Source organism: Leptodactylus fuscus, chromosome 6 (assembly GCF_031893055.1).
Source record: "Leptodactylus fuscus isolate aLepFus1 chromosome 6, aLepFus1.hap2, whole genome shotgun sequence".
Taxonomy (NCBI): Eukaryota; Metazoa; Chordata; class Amphibia; order Anura; family Leptodactylidae; genus Leptodactylus; species Leptodactylus fuscus.
Window position 1 is genome coordinate 142,163,105 of NC_134270.1, and position 17,536 is coordinate 142,180,640.

Consider the following 17,536-nt stretch of genomic DNA (forward strand, 5'->3'; position numbering starts at 1 on the left):
TCTGGGAAGACAGGTATGTCCCAGCTAGGCAGCTAAAGGGTGTTTGGTAAAGGCCCACACCAGGGAGGTCAGCTGACTAATCAAGGCCTGATAATAGTCTGTGTGTGAGGACTAGGAGCGGTGGCACCACACTGAAAGATGACCTGTCCAGACCAAATCTACAGAGCAGGTACTGTGCCACCCGTTGTTGTTGCCAAAGTGGGAGTCTGGTAGCCAGTCTCCTGTATAGTCACGGAAAAGTTCTGTATGTTTAAGTTAGTTCTCAGCCGAGAAGGTTCTTGTTTTGGTTATTTGAGTCTTTGCAAAGGCAGTTCATGCACTACAAGTAAATAAAGCCTGAACTTGCGTGCAATCCAGTGTCTGCCCTGTTTCCTGCACTGCTACAAGCATCTACCTGAGTGATTCCCCACAATACTGAAGAAAACCTATATTTCTACCGAACAGAGAGAAGACATCTTAAGGTAGGAGAAGAATAGCCTTTCTTAAGGCTATTCCTATGTTTTAGTCAGAAAAAAAGGGTATCCAATGACAGGATCCCTTTAAATCTCATCTACACTGTTGATTTAGTATAATACTGAGGATTTTCTGTGGGTACTTCTCCCTGGGAGATTTTTTGCCGAAAATTGGCAGATAAAAAATGCTGCAAGACTTTTTAGTCTGGCAGTTTCAGTTTAAAAGAAAGGATCCCATTATAGTCAATGGGATCTGTCGGGCACTATTGGTGTTCGCTGTTTTAGTAGTCACTGTGTCCATTGTTCTGATCATCTGATAAACCAGAATAACGGATACACTGTGTTCACATCTGTGCCACTGTAATAAACAACACAAGGGTGTAGCACTCAGCCTCCAGCATAGGTGGGCAGAAATACTCTTGAATAAGAAGATACATTAAAGGGTTATTCCCATCCTGGCCAAACATGGCTTCCTTTTGACCACTAGGTTGGACGGCACAGAAATAGACAAAACCAAAGATGGAGCTATGAAAGGTTGAGATGAGAATATCCCTTTAATGGTGCCGTCCTAGGACATTACATTCAGTCCAGACAGAAAGTGATTCTCTTTTATGACACATACACCAGTGCTGATTTTTGGAGCTAGCAGAGAAAGTTACACATGAGCGCCCCTGACTGGTCATTCACAAATAGATCATAAAAGGGGTCTTATACTATATGGTCAATGTCTCAGTTTGGAGACATTAAGCATTTGAAAAACCTGCCGCATAGCATGAAGATCACCACCTGTATCTACGTAAAACATGACAACGCTAGGTTTTGTTTCTCAATGGTCAGCCATGCTTTATTATACAGTTCACACGTCATGTAAAGTAGAGTTAAAATTGGATAAAGAAATTTTAAAAGGTAACCCCATAACAAGCCTATAGACCTGTGGAGAGTCCACTAGTCCTGCTCTGTTCTCATATGCTCCATGTACTTTCTCATCTTCTCAATCACCCATGGAGGGGCAGTGAACGGCTTCAGCTCATCCAACCGCAGCTCTTTGTTGTCTCTAAAGAATAACAAGTAAGATCCAAGGATCAAGTCAATGAAGATACAAAAGCAGCACACATAACGTAAAGCAGGGCGCTGACATTCTGCATCTTTTGCATAGTCTTATAGGACTGTCAGTACCTGTATTCATCCGTAGCTGACAAATCAAGGATATCTTCTTCTAAAAGGAGATAAACCTGCGAGATAAAAAACATATAAGACATAGCGTGAACATTCAGGTCCCCTTGTAGTAAAGTGGTTGGCACACACTGATATTAAGCACTACTTACCATTTTACCTCCTGTGGCTCTCATGTACTGTTTTTCCGTCAACCACTGTTTGTCCTGTGGATCGACTGAATACTGCAATGGAACAAGACGATTACTGAAAATCCACCGCTGTGGGGTTTATTTCCATCATGTTATTATAGGTAACGTTAAAGGGGTTGATCAGGACTCTTATTTATTATGTATATTGGGGATAGGTAATCGATATCCAATGGGTATAAGCAGCCCCTGTACTATACAGGGCACAGAGCTGATAGTAGATGGTTCTGTGCCCTCAGCTGTACTCTGTGCAGGTACTGCAGCTTGGATCCCATTTGGGCTCGTTCACATGGGGCAAGAGGAGGTGGATTCTGACGCCGAATCCACCACCTCACAATAGAGGTCTATGTAGACCGCTAGCTTCCTTTTTACCGTAAGCGTTATGTTCCGGCTCACGGTAAAAAGAAGCGAGCTGCTCTTTCTTCAGGCAGATTCCGTGGCTGAGTCAGCCCCGGTGTCCGCCTCGCGACAGCACCCTCCGGACTAGGCCCATTCATTTGGGGCTACTCTGGAGCGGGAAGCCGTGACTGTCTGCTTCCCACATCAGAATCAGGACCAAAATACACGGTCCCGTGCCCCATGTGAACTATCCCTTGAAGTCAAAGGGAATAGAGCTGAAGTAACAGCATCCAACCACTATATAGGGCAGGGGTTGGCAACCCTCGGCACTCCAGCTGTTGTGAAACTACAACTCCTACCATGCTCCATTCACTTCCATGGAGTTTCAGGAACATCAAAGCAAGCATGCATGCTGGGAGTTGTAGTTTTACAACACCTGGAGCACCGAAGGTTGCCTACTCCAAATATAGGGCATGGAGTCACCTGCTTCTGGCTCTGTGCACTGTATAGTACATGGACCAGATATACCCATTCTCAGCTGATATGTGCATTGGTCCCCTACTATCAGATAGTGTCCTATCCTAAAGTAAACCTTGGACACCCCCTTCAAAGGGGTTGACCACATTCTAATGAATCTTCACAAATGGCCTAACCAATGTGTACTGGCTTATGAAAATGTAAAAGGGGTCAGTGGCATACTGAAGCTCCCCCTCCATCACCTTTATTAAGACTAGATACCACAGCATTCATAGCACCCAAGATGGCGATGGTCATGTATTTTAGCTACGTGACCACCTTCCTGGCTTGTTTGTGCCTATGTCAAAACTGTTCAGCACATGCACAGATACATATAGCACAATCTCCTGTATCTGAGGAGGATACCGCTGCAAATACAGTGACGTGTAAATGACATGACTGCCATCTTGAACGCAGCAGTCCCTTTGTCCAGTATTCACACAGAGGACCCAAGGGCAGCTCAGGGGCTTCAGCATGTATACTGTGGCAAGGAATGAGTGGGATTCAGAGTTTCAAATGCCAGTACACACTGATTTATGCCATCAGAAAGTGACCAATCCCTTTAAGCATAAGGTAACCTGTTTATATAGTACAGCTAGCAAACGGAACCATTACACGTGGCTGTAGTGGGTTCCCTCACAACATAAAAAGTGACCTGTGATTATGACACTGAGCTACTATTTTGTTTCTGGGAGAGCTGGGTAGTATCCTATAAGGACAACATTACACTTTGTTCTGGGAGTGCATGCTAACAATCCCAGAGTAAGTTAAGTAATGGAGATTATATGGCTTATAATCTAGCGTTCATACAGACATATATTACAGACACATTCTCGTATAGTCCTACTATATGGTCCAGAGCTCCATTGCAGTTCCTTCCACATCTAATGCATAAAAGGGGTTCTCTTAGCTTTAGAATAGATCATTAATGTCTGTTTGAGGGGTTTGACAACCAGGACCCCCCATGATCACTGAATACCAAGCACAGTGCTGTACATTGTGTAGGGACTGTGTGTAGTATTGTAGCTCAGGCCCATTCACTTGAATGAGACTGTACAGCTGCAGCACAATGTAAACACTTATGTAATGGGTAGAGAAGATGTCACAGAAAGCACTGCAGCCTCTTCAAACAGCTGATCTCTGGGGTGCTGGGTGTCAGGCCCCCACTGATCTGATATTGATGACTTATTCTAAACATAAGCCATCAATATATTAGCCCTGTAAAAGCGTCAGTGCTCCCTATGAATGCTGATATTTAGGTTGCCACTAGAGGGGGCTCCAGAATATGGATTACTGGGGCTACCATTCAAGTGTAGCATACCTTAAATAGCTCTGGGTGCTTCAGATAAATTCGACCCCTGGTCCCCCCCATTCCTAAAGCCCTAAAGGAGGTAAAAAGAAACACTGGTAAACACACACACTTATGTACGGTATATATGTATCATAAAACTGAAACATATTAATCTAAGAGTCCGTTCGTCTTACTTATTAGCCCGTGATCCCAGTACAAAGTTGGTTGTCTCATTCAGTCTGGCTGGATCCCACTAGAATATAATAAAACAAGGTGTTTTCTCATAATTACAGAAGCATTTCACAGAACATGCTCACAAGGAATCATGTGAAACAATTACCCAGGATTATAAAAATAGTTATTTTCTTCCAAAAACAGCGCCACTCCTGTACACAGGATGCATACAGTATTGCATAAATATCAATGAAGCGCAGCCGCTATACCAGATGAAACCCATGGACAAGTGTGGCGCTGTTTTGAAAGGAAAGTCACTACGTTTTACTAGTCCTGGAGAAAACAGTTATAAAGGCTGAGAGACAGATAGTTGTGGGCCAAGTGATATCAATAAGTAGCTGGTTTTGGTCAAAATTGTGTCTTCTGCTACCAGAGAAGTAGTGCTGCTAAAAAGAGGAAACAGATGGCGCGACCACTCTTCTGACTTTTCTAGGAAAGCCCCTGATATTTTTTGCTCTGAGACTTCCTCTTTTATAGGACATTATTTCTATACCCATATTTAGTATCCGTCTTCTCCCAAGAAACTAATGGAAATATCGACATTAATGGTGATGGAGATGAGGGGAAGGAGGACTCCAAGCTGACTATAAGCAAAGGTCTGGTAAGAGAGCACTTAGCCAAGTTACAGGAAACCAAGTCCCCAGGACCAGATGATTTACACCCTAGAGTCCTGAAAGAGATAGCAGAGGAAATAACAGAACCCCTTGCTATAATCTTCGGTAAGTCATGGGAAACAGGAGTGGTCCCTTTAGATTGGAAAAGGGCAAATGTTGTCCCCATCTACAAAAAGGGGAAAAGGGACGATTCAGGAAATTACAGGCCGGTAAGTCTGACCTCGATAGCAGGAAAAATCTTTCAGCAAATTGTCAAGGAACATTTACTTCGGTACCTGGATGGGAAGGCATTAATTAACCAGAGCCAGCACGGCTTTATGACCAATAAATCTTGTCAGATTAACCTGATTTCCTTCTACAACAAAATCACTGAATGGTTGGACCAAGGGAATGCCGTGGACATAGTATATCTTGACTTCAGTAAGGCATTTGATAAAGTATCACATAACCTTCTTATTGAAAAAATGATTAAGTATGGCTTTGACAAAAAATCAGTTAGGTGGATTCACAACTGGCTAAGGGAGCGTTCACACTACCGTCGGTGTCCGACATGTAGTGTCCGCTCCTAGTGTCCGCTCAAAATCTGTCACGGACACTAGGAGCGGACACTAGATGTGTCCGTGACACCTGTCATTCACTTTAATGGGCATCGGGTGCGTTCTTTTGCACTCCGTGCCCGTCCTTTCCTGTCCGCAAGAGAAGATGTCCGACTTCTCAAGCGGACAGAAAAACCCTGCATGCAGGGTTCCTCTGTCCGCTTGAGAAGTCGGACATCTTCTCTTGCGGACAGGAAAGGACGGGCACGGAGTGCAAAAGAACGCACCCGATGCCCATTAAAGTGAATGACCGGTGTCACGGACACATCTAGTGTCCGCTCCTAGTGTCCGTGACAGATTTAGAGCGGACACTAGGAGCGGACACTACATATCGGACACCGACGGTAGTGTGAACGCCCCCTTAATGATCGGGCACAACGAGTAATACTAAATGGCTACACATCGAACTGGAAGAAAGTCAAAAGCGAGGTGCCTCAGGGCTCTGTTCTGGGCCCAGTACTTTTTAATATCTTTATAAATGATCTGGACGATGGAATTATTGGGGAACTCATAAAATTTGCAGATGATACGAAGATAGGAGGAATAGCCAACACTAGAGAGGAGAGAGAGTGTATTCAAAAGGACTTAGACACACTGGAACAATGGGCTGAGGCGAACAAAATGGTATTTAACAGGGACAAATGCAAAGTTCTACATCTGGGTAACAGAAATGTAAAAAACATATATAGTATGGGAGGAATAGAACTAAGTGATAGCATAGGGGAAAAGGACTTGGGCATAATAGTAGATCACAAATTCAACATGAGCCAACAGTGCGGTGCTGCTGCAAAAAAGGCTAATAAAATTCTGGGATGTATTAAGACAAGCATTGAATCTAGATCAAGAGAGGTTATTATTCCGCTGTACTCTTCCCTGGTCAGACCACACCTGGAATACTGTGTACAGTTCTGGGCGCCTCAATTCAAGAAAGACATCGATATATTGGAGCAAGTCCAGAGAAGAGCAACCAAAATGGTGGAAGGTCTGCAAACCATGTCCTATGAGGAGCGGCTAAAAGAACTGGGATTGTTTAGTTTGCAGAAGAGAAGGCTGAGGGGAGATTTAATAGCAGTCTACAAATATCTGAAAGGTAGTCACAGTGCAGAGGGATCTACCCTATTCTCATTAGCACAAGGAAGTACAAGAAGCAATGGGATGAAACTAAAGGGAAAGAGATACAGATTAGACATTAGGAAAAACTTTCTGACAGTGAGGGTAGTGAGAGAGTGGAATAGGCTGCCACGGGAGGTGGTGGGCGCTCCATCAATGGAAATCTTCAAGCGGAATCTGGATAAACATATAGCTGGGATGATTTAGGAAAACCTGCACTTGCAGGGGGTTGGACCCGATGGCCCTTGAGGTCCCTTCCAACTCTACCATAAGAAAAAGAAAAAAAAAAAAAAAGAATCGATGATCGATTCATGAGCTACAAAGTCTTTTTAAAGGGGTTGTCCAAAGTATGTGATTTGTTGAGGTCCAACACCCAGACCCTGCACAGATCAGCTATGCTAGCAGCCTACAGATGGGAGGAATGTACAGCACTGTTCCTATTCAAGCTACCCTGTCCACTGCAAGTGCCACCTGTCCACTAGCAGCTTCCAGCTCCCAGAGACAGCTAGAACAGCTGATCTGTATGGGGTCTGGGTGTTGACCCCGAGAGATGACAAACTAATGAACTCTCTTGTCAACAGGTCCAGTATGAAAAATCAGTTTGGACCTGGACAACACCTGCCGAACATGTGTATCTCTTCACCCCAATCCACGTATACTTAGCACTGTACCTTTGGACCTTCACGTCTGATAAGATCACCAGTCTTGGGTTTTAATCTGAAAAAAAATTAAAGGAGTCAATACTTTAGTCAGTTCAGATATAAACTGCAACAAGTATAGCATGTCGTATGCCAGTCTTGATCTCCTCTGGACTGGAGTAACAAGTACTTAGTTTATTAAGAGACATAAATGAGCGTATCTCCTGCCCCTCAACAGAGTATAATGTCCTATTGTGGCCCCTCCACACAGTATAATGTCTCATAGCAGCCTAAATACAGTATAATGTCCCACAGTGGCCCCTCCACACATTATAATGCGATGTGTAGGTCCACTATGGGACATAATGTCACACAACAGCCCCTCCCTCCACACAGAATAATGTGCAATAGCAACCTTCTAGGTAGTATAACAGCCCTTAGTGGGCCCCTAAGTGAATTTAAATAAAAAAATAAATTTTGAGGTTCATCACCCACAAACTACTATTACACTCTGGGGTCTCTTCAGACCCTAAAGTAAAATAAAGGGAGACCAAGGGGAGGTGCGTAAAAGGAACAGTCTGAAAAGACCCCAGAGTATAATACTTCTTAAAGAAACCGCCAGACGAACTTCATGAATATTTGTGAGGCGAATCTCGGAAGGTTAGCCCAACAAATACTCCACTACAGTAGACTACCATTGGCTGTCACAATAAACAACAGTATCAGTGAATGCCTATGCAAGTCAGATTACAATGGGCAAATACTTGCTGCTGGGCCAACCTGGGTTTCTGTGCTGTGGATAGAATCAGTCTCCTTCCCCCTGTGGCAGCTGATAATATAATCCAATATACTGACATGTACTGCAGAGGTTCTGCTCCTGACCTGACAGAAAGGACAATACTCTATTTTTTATTGGTAGCTATGAACAGAGGAACATGTCGCCGAGCATTAACGTATAAACTACCCCGTATTGTTAAAGGGTTAACTCCTAGCCATCTACGCTTTCCCTTCCTTTCTCCTGCACGCTCTGGCGGGACATACCCCATACATTACATATATAGTGAGGATGCAGCTTACTATTAATACTCACGATGTAAGTCCTGAGGAATTCCGCTCATTTAATGAGCTCGGCCCTGGGGGACGTCCCTTTCTCTGTAATACAAAAATGATTTAGAGATCCCCTCTTTGTGAGGGCATATTTAGTGTATTTAGTGACCTTTCACGCTGTTCATCACCTTTTTGGGCACTGGGCTCCTCCGCAGAGAGGATTCATCTTCTGCTATTCTTGATCTCTAGAGTACAAAACAGAACAAAGAGAAAGAGAATGTAAGGAACGCTGCAACACCTCATCCGCTCAGCTCTCCTGACCGTCTGTGCTAGTTATAGATGAGCGAGTACTGTTCAGATCAGCCGATCCGAACAGCACGTACGCACGCATTGAAATGAATGGAAGCACCTGGTACTTCCGCTTTGACGCCGGTCGGCCGCTTAACCCCCCGCGTGCCGGCTACGTCCATTCATTTCAATGTGTGCGTGCTGTTCGGATCGGCTGACCCAAACAGTACTCACTCATCTCTAGTGCTAGTAACTGCTTGTATCCTTGTATGAAATAGCAATGTTCATATACAACTGCATGGTGTTGTTCCTCCTGGTAGTATATGAATATACTGGTTGTTATAATCTGCCATGGCAAAGGGGTGTATCCCTACACAGTCAGACAATGTGCCAAGAGTGTCAGACTCTGGTAGGATAGACCCTTTTCACAAGGGGAATAGTAACGCCCAGATGTCAATTTACTCACACATTTCTAGGAGGAATAACATAGGAACAGCACAAAACACAGTTATAGCAAAACATTCTCCAGAATTGTTATTTTATGGGAAATAGAAGTATTTAGCAGATGATGATGCCGTAGCCTAAGGATAGGACATCGATATCTGATCAGTTAAGGTCTGACGCCCAGGACTCCCAAAGATCAGCGGCTTGAAGCGGAAACAGCACTCAGGTGAATGCTGCTTCTCCTTCACAAGCCATTGATGTCTTGTTCATTTGTCACAGTCCTATTCAAGAGAACCTGAATTCTGGGGTCCCTACAAAAAAGTTGATCTGTCGGGGTATCAGCCCCCCACTGGTCAGATATTGCTGTCATATCCTAAGGATATGTCCTTAATATTCAACAGACATATCAGGAGAAGCCACAGGTCATCTTTGGTATCAGACATGCCAGAATTCTTTACAGTGTACCCCAAAAAAAGGTTACTGGAAAGCTGCTCTTGACATTGAAGGAGGACAGAAAGTACATTGTGTGCCACATTTCTATTGCTCTGAAAGGGGATAGATTCTGACAAAGCGGAGAATTGCTAATATGTCATCATTTCAATAAGTGATCCATAACAACAACAGGAAGAGAATGTTAAAGGGGTTGTGCTGTTACGGACACTTCTCCCCAATCCAGAGGTCAGGGGATAACTGTCCCATTACTCAAGGTCAGAACACTGGGTTCCCCAGTGATAAGGAGGACGGGTTACCTAAAAGTCTCCCTAAACCCTCTCTGTGAATGGAGTGCCCATGGACTTGTGTAACCGTTGCTCCATTCACTGCTATGGGGCTGCCAGGATTATAATGACCTGCAGCCTCAAAGAAGTGAATGGAGTGCCGTCACACTGGCGTAACATTCGCAAAGTGGCTTCAGGGAGACTTTCAGTCTTCTATCCATCTCATTGCTGAGGGACCCAGTGATCGGACTCTTATCCCCTGTCCTGGAGATAGGGAATAAGTGTCCATAATGGAACAACCCCTTTAACAGCATAAAATGTATGCTAGGAACGGTAGACACTATCCTATGAGTGGTCAGACTCTATATGAATATGTTGTCATGTCAGTCATAGATGGTTTGCTTAGGAAACACTGGAGTGAACCGCTCCAAAAGACCACCCCCTTCTCCAGACCATAATCCCTGTGACAGACTCTCACTTCCTCCATCTACTTTGAGAAGTCGCCCCCTATAAGACCAAATTTTCATGTAATTTTGGCTGGCTGTCTCATAGAGGTTTCACTGTAAAAACCCTGATATAGATCTATTTCTTGTGGCAGCGGCTCAAGTGCCAGGGGGAAGCAGGTGTGGGAACTCGGATACCCTTCAATACACGTGCTGTGTACTGTGCCCAATTTCTATGAAGGGACAGAGGCAATTGTGATGGCAATTATAAGATAACATTCATAAGATACAAGAGCTGCAAACAAAGCCTGAATTCTGCAGAAGGTGATGAATATCTCAGTGTCTGCTTTACCTCAACTGCTCCTGTCTTAAGGTAATAATGGATTTTCTGGAATGCCATAATTTATCCTTAAGACAGGTTATTAATTGAAAATCAGTGGGTGCAACATTTGGGACCCCCTGCTGATCAGCTGTTTGAAGTGGCTGCAATGCTGCTTCCACTTCAGTGGGAATGTGATGTTCATCAGTCACATGATCATAGCTCCGTTCCATACAACTAACTGAATGAGCCGAGCTGTGATACCAAGAACAGTCACTATGCAAATGTATAGGGCTGTCCATGGCAAGTACTGAAGAAGCTGCAGCACTCACCTGAACACTGCAGCGTCTTCAGGCAGTTGTTCAGTGGGGGACTTTGGTGTTGGACCCCAGCTAATCATCAATTAATGATCTATGCTAAGGTCAAAGAGTTATCTGGACACATGTATAGGCAACATAATACAGCTACAAGTCCATAGCAATAGTAGCCAAAAAACATACTTTATGAATGAATAAACCAGACACATAGTTTATAAGTCTACTGTATACATAAGGAGTGTACGCCTGCTGTATATATGTGAATACTCAGCAACATATCAATCACTTCTTAAAGGGATGGGGAGCGCTCTCCTGCTGAATATACTGGACTCATAAACTATGTATCTGCTGTTTCAGTCAGCTTTGCCAGTATGTACCCTGGTGCCAGAGATATTGGTGCCATTAGTTCCAGCACATATATCCCTCCACTGTCAGAAGGGCGGGCCTTACAGCTCAGTGTCATTGTTTTTCCATAGCTTTGTACCGTCACATGTCACTGTGCTCCTCACAGCTGAGTGATGATGCTGAACTTCAGGGAACATAGCTTTCTAGTGCTATATAATACCGCCAGTGTCAGAGGACATGAGAGGTCCTCTTTAAAACTTCAGCTATAACTAATGCTATCATTGTACCTTAATGGTGCCCTCTATCACAGGTTTTACTACCGCTTTCTCTCGGTCTGCAAAGAGGACCTTTGCCTGCATAAAAGAATAAGACAATGGTTATTAGGGGAACACACTGGTCTACCTTATGTCAGGACTAGCTTTATGTATTACCTGCTCCAGACAATTGCGACAAGTCTCTCGAATCAGCTGCTCTGGGTCCACCTGATCCCCGACATTCTCTCTCACATTTATTGCAGCTTTCTGAAAGAACTACAGGTAGAGGATAATTGTAACATGATATGCAAGACTATAGAGTACTACACAATACATGCTAGCACCAAAACAGAGAGGGACGCTAATTTTGTGTCTGTATCTGCCGTTTATTGTCACATGGTTGCACCCTAGCAGTGAGCGGCCAAGTACTCAACATGTGTGTCTTACAACATAACACTCACACATGGGGGTTGTGAGGGGTGACTCTACATAAATTAATGGGCTCTCTGAATAAGAGGGCATATGGACATCATAAATGGTGGTCCTCATCCCAGATCCCTTCTTTTTAAGCCAGTAAAGAGAGTTGTTGAATTCTGGCCACTGGTCAAAGCATACAAGAGCAGCTCAGTCCCATTCATGTGAATGGAGATGAGCTGTAAGACAAAGTACAGTCACTATGTAACGTACAGCACTGTTCTTGATTTATCCCAAGCACTCCGGCATGCAGAAGACGGAAAGCACAGAACGGAGAGTAGAACGCAGGTGTGAACCTAGTGTCACCAATATATAATTCTGAAAAACCCCTTTCAGTTTTTACCCCATTTAGAGCCTGTCTAAATAACCTCTTTGAGGCTGGGTTCACATCTGTTTAGGCTCCATTTGTATCAGTCATAGAACATATCCGTTTTTCTCTTCTTCTGGTCCTCCGATAGACCAGAACATAATATTACAGCATGGTTCTCCCTGCCAGGACAGATCTAGCTTTTCTACTGGCCATACCCTGTAGTGTTTTGTACTATATATGCTAATCACCATCTCCTTGTGTAAGGCGTCTGTCTCTAGCACCACTGACTCTGGAACCATCTGACAACTTTAACATAAGGAGCTGGTTACATGCCAATCCCGTTGACTGCCATCTCTAGAGACCATCACCTGATGACAGACCTTCATGTATTATGCCCTGTGATACACAAGAGTTAGGCAGGATATCAGACAATCTTTACCTTCATATATTTATCGAAAACACCTTGAATTTCCTCATTGATGCTCGGCTGCAGGACGGCACGCAGCAGGTCCATGGAGACGGCAGGGTCAGTGAAACTGCAAATCAAAGGGAATACATGAACTATACAGAGGGATCGCAGGAGCAACAGAGGGAAGTACAGACAGAATAACACCAGAGACCCATCTACCAACGTAATACATACCTGACTGCAACGTGAGCACGGCGCCCCCTACGTTGCACTTGCCGATGTTTAATCATAATATTCCACGGGCTCTGCAAAACATAAAACAAGGAGATCTTAGTGACAGGATTGAAATATCGCAGGAACCAATGCAAACAATTGTTAGGGCCCAGGCCTTGTTGATGTCTATGACAGTTCTTACTAAAGTCAAGTTGGCTCTTAAACGCTAAAATATTTTGTAAACCATTAATATAGGACATTTTCCATGTAGTCAAATGAAACCAGAGGCAGTCACCATTTAATGTTCCTTAAAATATTTTTCATATTAGGAAACTGCATTGAACAGTGATGGAAGATATTAACCCCTTCCCGCCGCATTTTCATTTTTGACTCCCCTCCTTTCAAACTCAATAATTCTTTTATTTCTCCGCTCTCAGAGCCATATGAGGTCTTAATATTTGCAGGACAAATTGTTCTTCATGATGCCGCCATTATTTATTCTGTACAATGTACTGGGAAGCTGGAAAAAAATTCAGAATGGGGTGGATTTGAATAAAAAGTACAATTGTGCAACTTTTCTTACGGGCTTCGCTTTTACTGAGTTCTTTGTGCAGCCAAAGTGACGTCACCTGTATTCTATGTTTCAGTATGATTCCGGAAATACCTAATTTATATGGTTTGATTTACATTTTAACCTCTTAACAAAAATCCAAAACTATGCCAAAAATTTTTTTTTTTCTAAGTCGCCATATTCCGACACCTGTAAACTTTTTATATTTCCATGTACAGGAATGCATAGGGAGTCTTTTTTTTTTTTTTTTTTTGCAGGGTCAGGTGTACTTTTCAGTTTTACCATTTTGGGGTATTGCTTTTTTTGCTTTTTATTCAACTTTTTATCACAGGCAAAATGGTTTGGATCAGAGGTGGTTTGGCACTTTTGATTTTTTTCCCGCTATGGCGTTTACTGTATGGGAAAAAATATTTTTGTAGAGCGGGCGTTTTCGGACACAGGAATACATAATGTGTTCCAGAGTATCTAAGTACTTTTATATGCGTTCTAGGGAAAGGGGGGTTGATTTTAATTTTTAATAAATATATATATTTTTTATATGAACACCATAGTGAGGGAAAAAATAAAAATGGACAGGACAACACAACTCCTGGGTTTGAACCCTGTCAAGAACACCATCTGCAAGGAGTTTGTATGTTCTCCCCGTATTTGCATTGATTTCCTCCCATTCTACAAAAAAACATACTGATAGGGGGAAAAATGTACATTGTGATCCCTATGTGGGGCTCACAATCTACAAATAAAAGGGGCAACATGGTGGCTCAGTGGTTAGCACTGCAGCCTTGCAGTGCTGGAATCCTGGGTCCGAACCCTGCCAGGAATAACATCTGCAAGGAGTTTGTATGTTCTCCCTGTGTTTGCGTGGATTTCCTCCCATTCTACAAAAGACATACTGATAGGGAAAAAAAGTACATTGTCATCCCTATATGGGGCTCACAATCTACAAAAAAAAAAATAAAAATGGACAAATGGTTGTTTTTCTCCTATAAAAATGTAATAAAAAGAAATCAAACCATCAGACTTTCCCCAAAACGGTATAAATAAAAACAGCATCTTGTCCCACATAAAGAGACGCCATACCCAGCTCAAACACATAAATATGAAAAAGTTACAGGTGTCACAATATGGCGACACAAAGAAGTTTTTCCATTCTGCAGTTTTAATTTTTTAAAAGGAATCAAAACATTAAAAATTCTACATAAATTTCATATTGCCTTCATACTGATCCACAGAATCCAGGTAACATGTCATGCTTGCCACATAGTGAATGTCGCAGAAATTAAAGCCATAAGAAATTTGTGCAAATGCTTTTTTTTTTTTTTTTTTCCCAGTTCCATCTCAATCTGAATTTTTTTCCAGCTTCCCAGTACATTTCACAGGATATTATAAGGAGCCATTACAAAGTACAACTTGTCGCAATCGATAAGCCATCACGTGACAGACTGAAAAATGAAACCACGGTGGCTCTTAGAACGTGGGGATAAAAAAAACGGCAATTCAAAAACGAAAATTGGTGCGGTACAAAAAGGGGTTTTCTGTCGCAAATTGAATTTTCAACTTGATGACTGATCTTTAAAGGGATTGTCAGGCCACAAATCGAGTTTTCATACAGCTGACCACAGGATTGGTCATCAGTTTGTGCTATGAGGGGTCTGATACCTGGATACTGCACAGATCAGCTGTTCTAGAAATAATATACAAATAATAGAAGCAGTGCTGCAGTTCACCGTAACCACCGCCATTATTCTCTGAATAGTGGTGCGGCATCCACCACTCATCCACTATCAGCTTCTGTCACCCCGAGGCTGAAAGAACAAGCTGATCTGTGCAGGGTCCAGGTGTCAGATCCCACAGATCATATGCTCATGACCTATGAAAACTCGATCTGTGGCAGAACAACCCCTTTAAAGAATTTTCAGTACATCAAAGAGGTTTTTCATACTGATGTCCTATCATTTGGGGGTCTGACATCCCCAAGATCAACGGGTCATTCAGTGGACTGAGACAAAATCAGACAGCTCTGTCCACTGTGCAGTGGCTTATTCACTAAGGATAGATCTTCAATATGAAAATCCCTTTAAGTTACCCATTTAAAGGGTTATTTCAGTAATTTCAAGTTAAGCTATATATACAAGACAATACATCTGATCAGTAGGGGGTCTGACCATTGGGACCCTGATGATAACTAGAAGTAGATGCATGAAGTAGTAGGTTGTGTACGTGAGCTGCAGCTCCATTCCTCTCTATGGGACAGACAGAGATTAACAGATACATGAAGGACTCCCTACATTCAGCAGGTTCTGTAATGGGGGCTCAGGACCCCCTCTCCAGTGACTATATTGTGCTGGTCTTTATTATCTTCACATTACCCACAGCCAGATTGGATAGCATAATACAGGTAGCCATGTCACTGACATATACAAGGGCAGCTCCATACACAAGCAGACTGGATAGCATACATGCAGGTAGCCATGTCACTGGCATATACAAGGGCAGCCCCATACACAGGCATACATGCAGGTAGCCATGTCACTGACATATACAAGGGCAGCCCCATACACAGGCATACATGCAGGTAGCCATGTCACTGACATATACAAGGGCAGCTCCATACACAAGCAGACTGGATAGCATACATACAGGTAGTCATGTCACTGACATATACAAGGGCAGCCCCATACACAGGCAGACTGGATAGCATACATGCAGGTAGCCATGTCACTGACATATACAAGGGCAGCTCCATACACAGGCATACATGCAGGTAGCCATGTCACTGACATATACAAGGGCAGCCCCATACACAAGCAGACTGGATAGCATACATACAGGTAGTCATGTCACTGACATATACAAGGGCAGCCTCATACACAGGCAGACTGGATAGCATACATGCAGGTAGCCATGTCACTGACATATACAAGGGCAGCTCCATACACAAGCAGACTGGATAGCATACATGCAGGTAGCCATGTCACTGACATATACAAGGGCAGCCCCATACACAGGCATACATGCAGGTAGCCATGTCACTGACATATACAAGGGCAGCCCCATACACAGGCAGACTGGATAGCATACATGCAGGTAGCCATGTCACTGACATATACAAGGGCAGCCCCATACACAGGCAGACTGGATAGCATACATGCAGGTAGCCATGTCACTGACATATACAAGGGCAGCCCCATACACAGGCAGACTGGATAGCATACATGCAGGTAGCCATGTCACTGACATATACAAGGGCAGCCCCATACACAGGCATACATGCAGGTAGCCATGTCACTGACATATACAAGGGCAGCTCCATACACAAGCAGACTGGATAGCATACATACAGGTAGCCATGTCACTGACATATACAAGGGCAGCCCCATACACAGGCATACATGCAGGTAGCCATGTCACTGACATATACAAGGGCAGCTCCATACACAGGCATACATGCAGGTAGCCATGTCACTGACATATACAAGGGCATCCCTGAGCTATCACACCGAGCCCCTGCCTACTAACCGGGGATGATCGGTCCCCGGGGTCTCCGTCCTCCTCTCCGCCACTCTGGCCTTTCACCTCAGAATCGTTACTTGTCCCCATCATTGATTTCACAGTCAATCCCGGACATCACAACATCGGCGCGCTGACGTCATCCAGGAGCGCCCTCCTCCTGTAACCACGGAGACGGCCGCGCGCTTCCTCAGTGTCAGTGTAGTGTGCTGCTATAATGTGTCACAGACGTGTCTGCCCGGCTAGCTCTACCTCACACTTACATAAAGTCTAAATACATGAAGATTTATTAAACCTTTGGCCCAAAAAAACAATTTGCTTTTTTTTTTTTTTTAATGTTTATTTTATTCACCTGGGGTCATTTTAACACATTGGTAGGCCAATTGCAAAGGTTTCATCACTGCCCCTTTTATAAATACCAGACCTGCACAAATTATAGTGGCCCGTCAGTGGCTCCCACATGGTATAATGCCCCTTAGAGGCTCTCATACAGTATAATGGCTCCTTAGTGGTCCCATATAATATAATGGCCCTCAGGGCTCGTTCACATCTGCGCCCGGTCTCCGTTCTGCAGGTTTCCGTTTCCTGCACAAAACAGGGGCAGGAGACGGAAACCTGCATGTTTCAATCCCATTCATTTGAATGGGCTTGAAAAGTCTCCGGCCGTGTGCGCCGGTGAGTGTTTTATGCTCTCCGCAGCGAAACCGTTTTTTTTAAACCGGACA

General features: G+C 43.7%; 1 protein-coding gene across 1 annotated transcript; it reads right to left on the reverse strand.

Moving 5' to 3' along the window:
- Positions 1-1,283: 1,283 nt before the first annotated feature.
- On the reverse strand, positions 1,284-16,968 carry DNTTIP1 (deoxynucleotidyltransferase terminal interacting protein 1). The gene is made up of 13 exons (XM_075277436.1): positions 16,821-16,968; positions 12,752-12,822; positions 12,548-12,644; positions 11,502-11,600; positions 11,358-11,423; positions 8,387-8,443; positions 8,242-8,303; positions 7,185-7,230; positions 4,154-4,212; positions 3,990-4,050; positions 1,778-1,849; positions 1,629-1,684; positions 1,284-1,506 (listed from the first exon to the last, which is right to left on the reverse strand). Exons 1-13 carry the CDS (start codon positions 16,902-16,904, stop codon positions 1,398-1,400), a joined length of 939 nt encoding a protein of 312 aa, XP_075133537.1. The 5' UTR covers positions 16,905-16,968; the 3' UTR covers positions 1,284-1,397.
- Between the last annotated feature and the right edge of the window lie 568 nt (positions 16,969-17,536).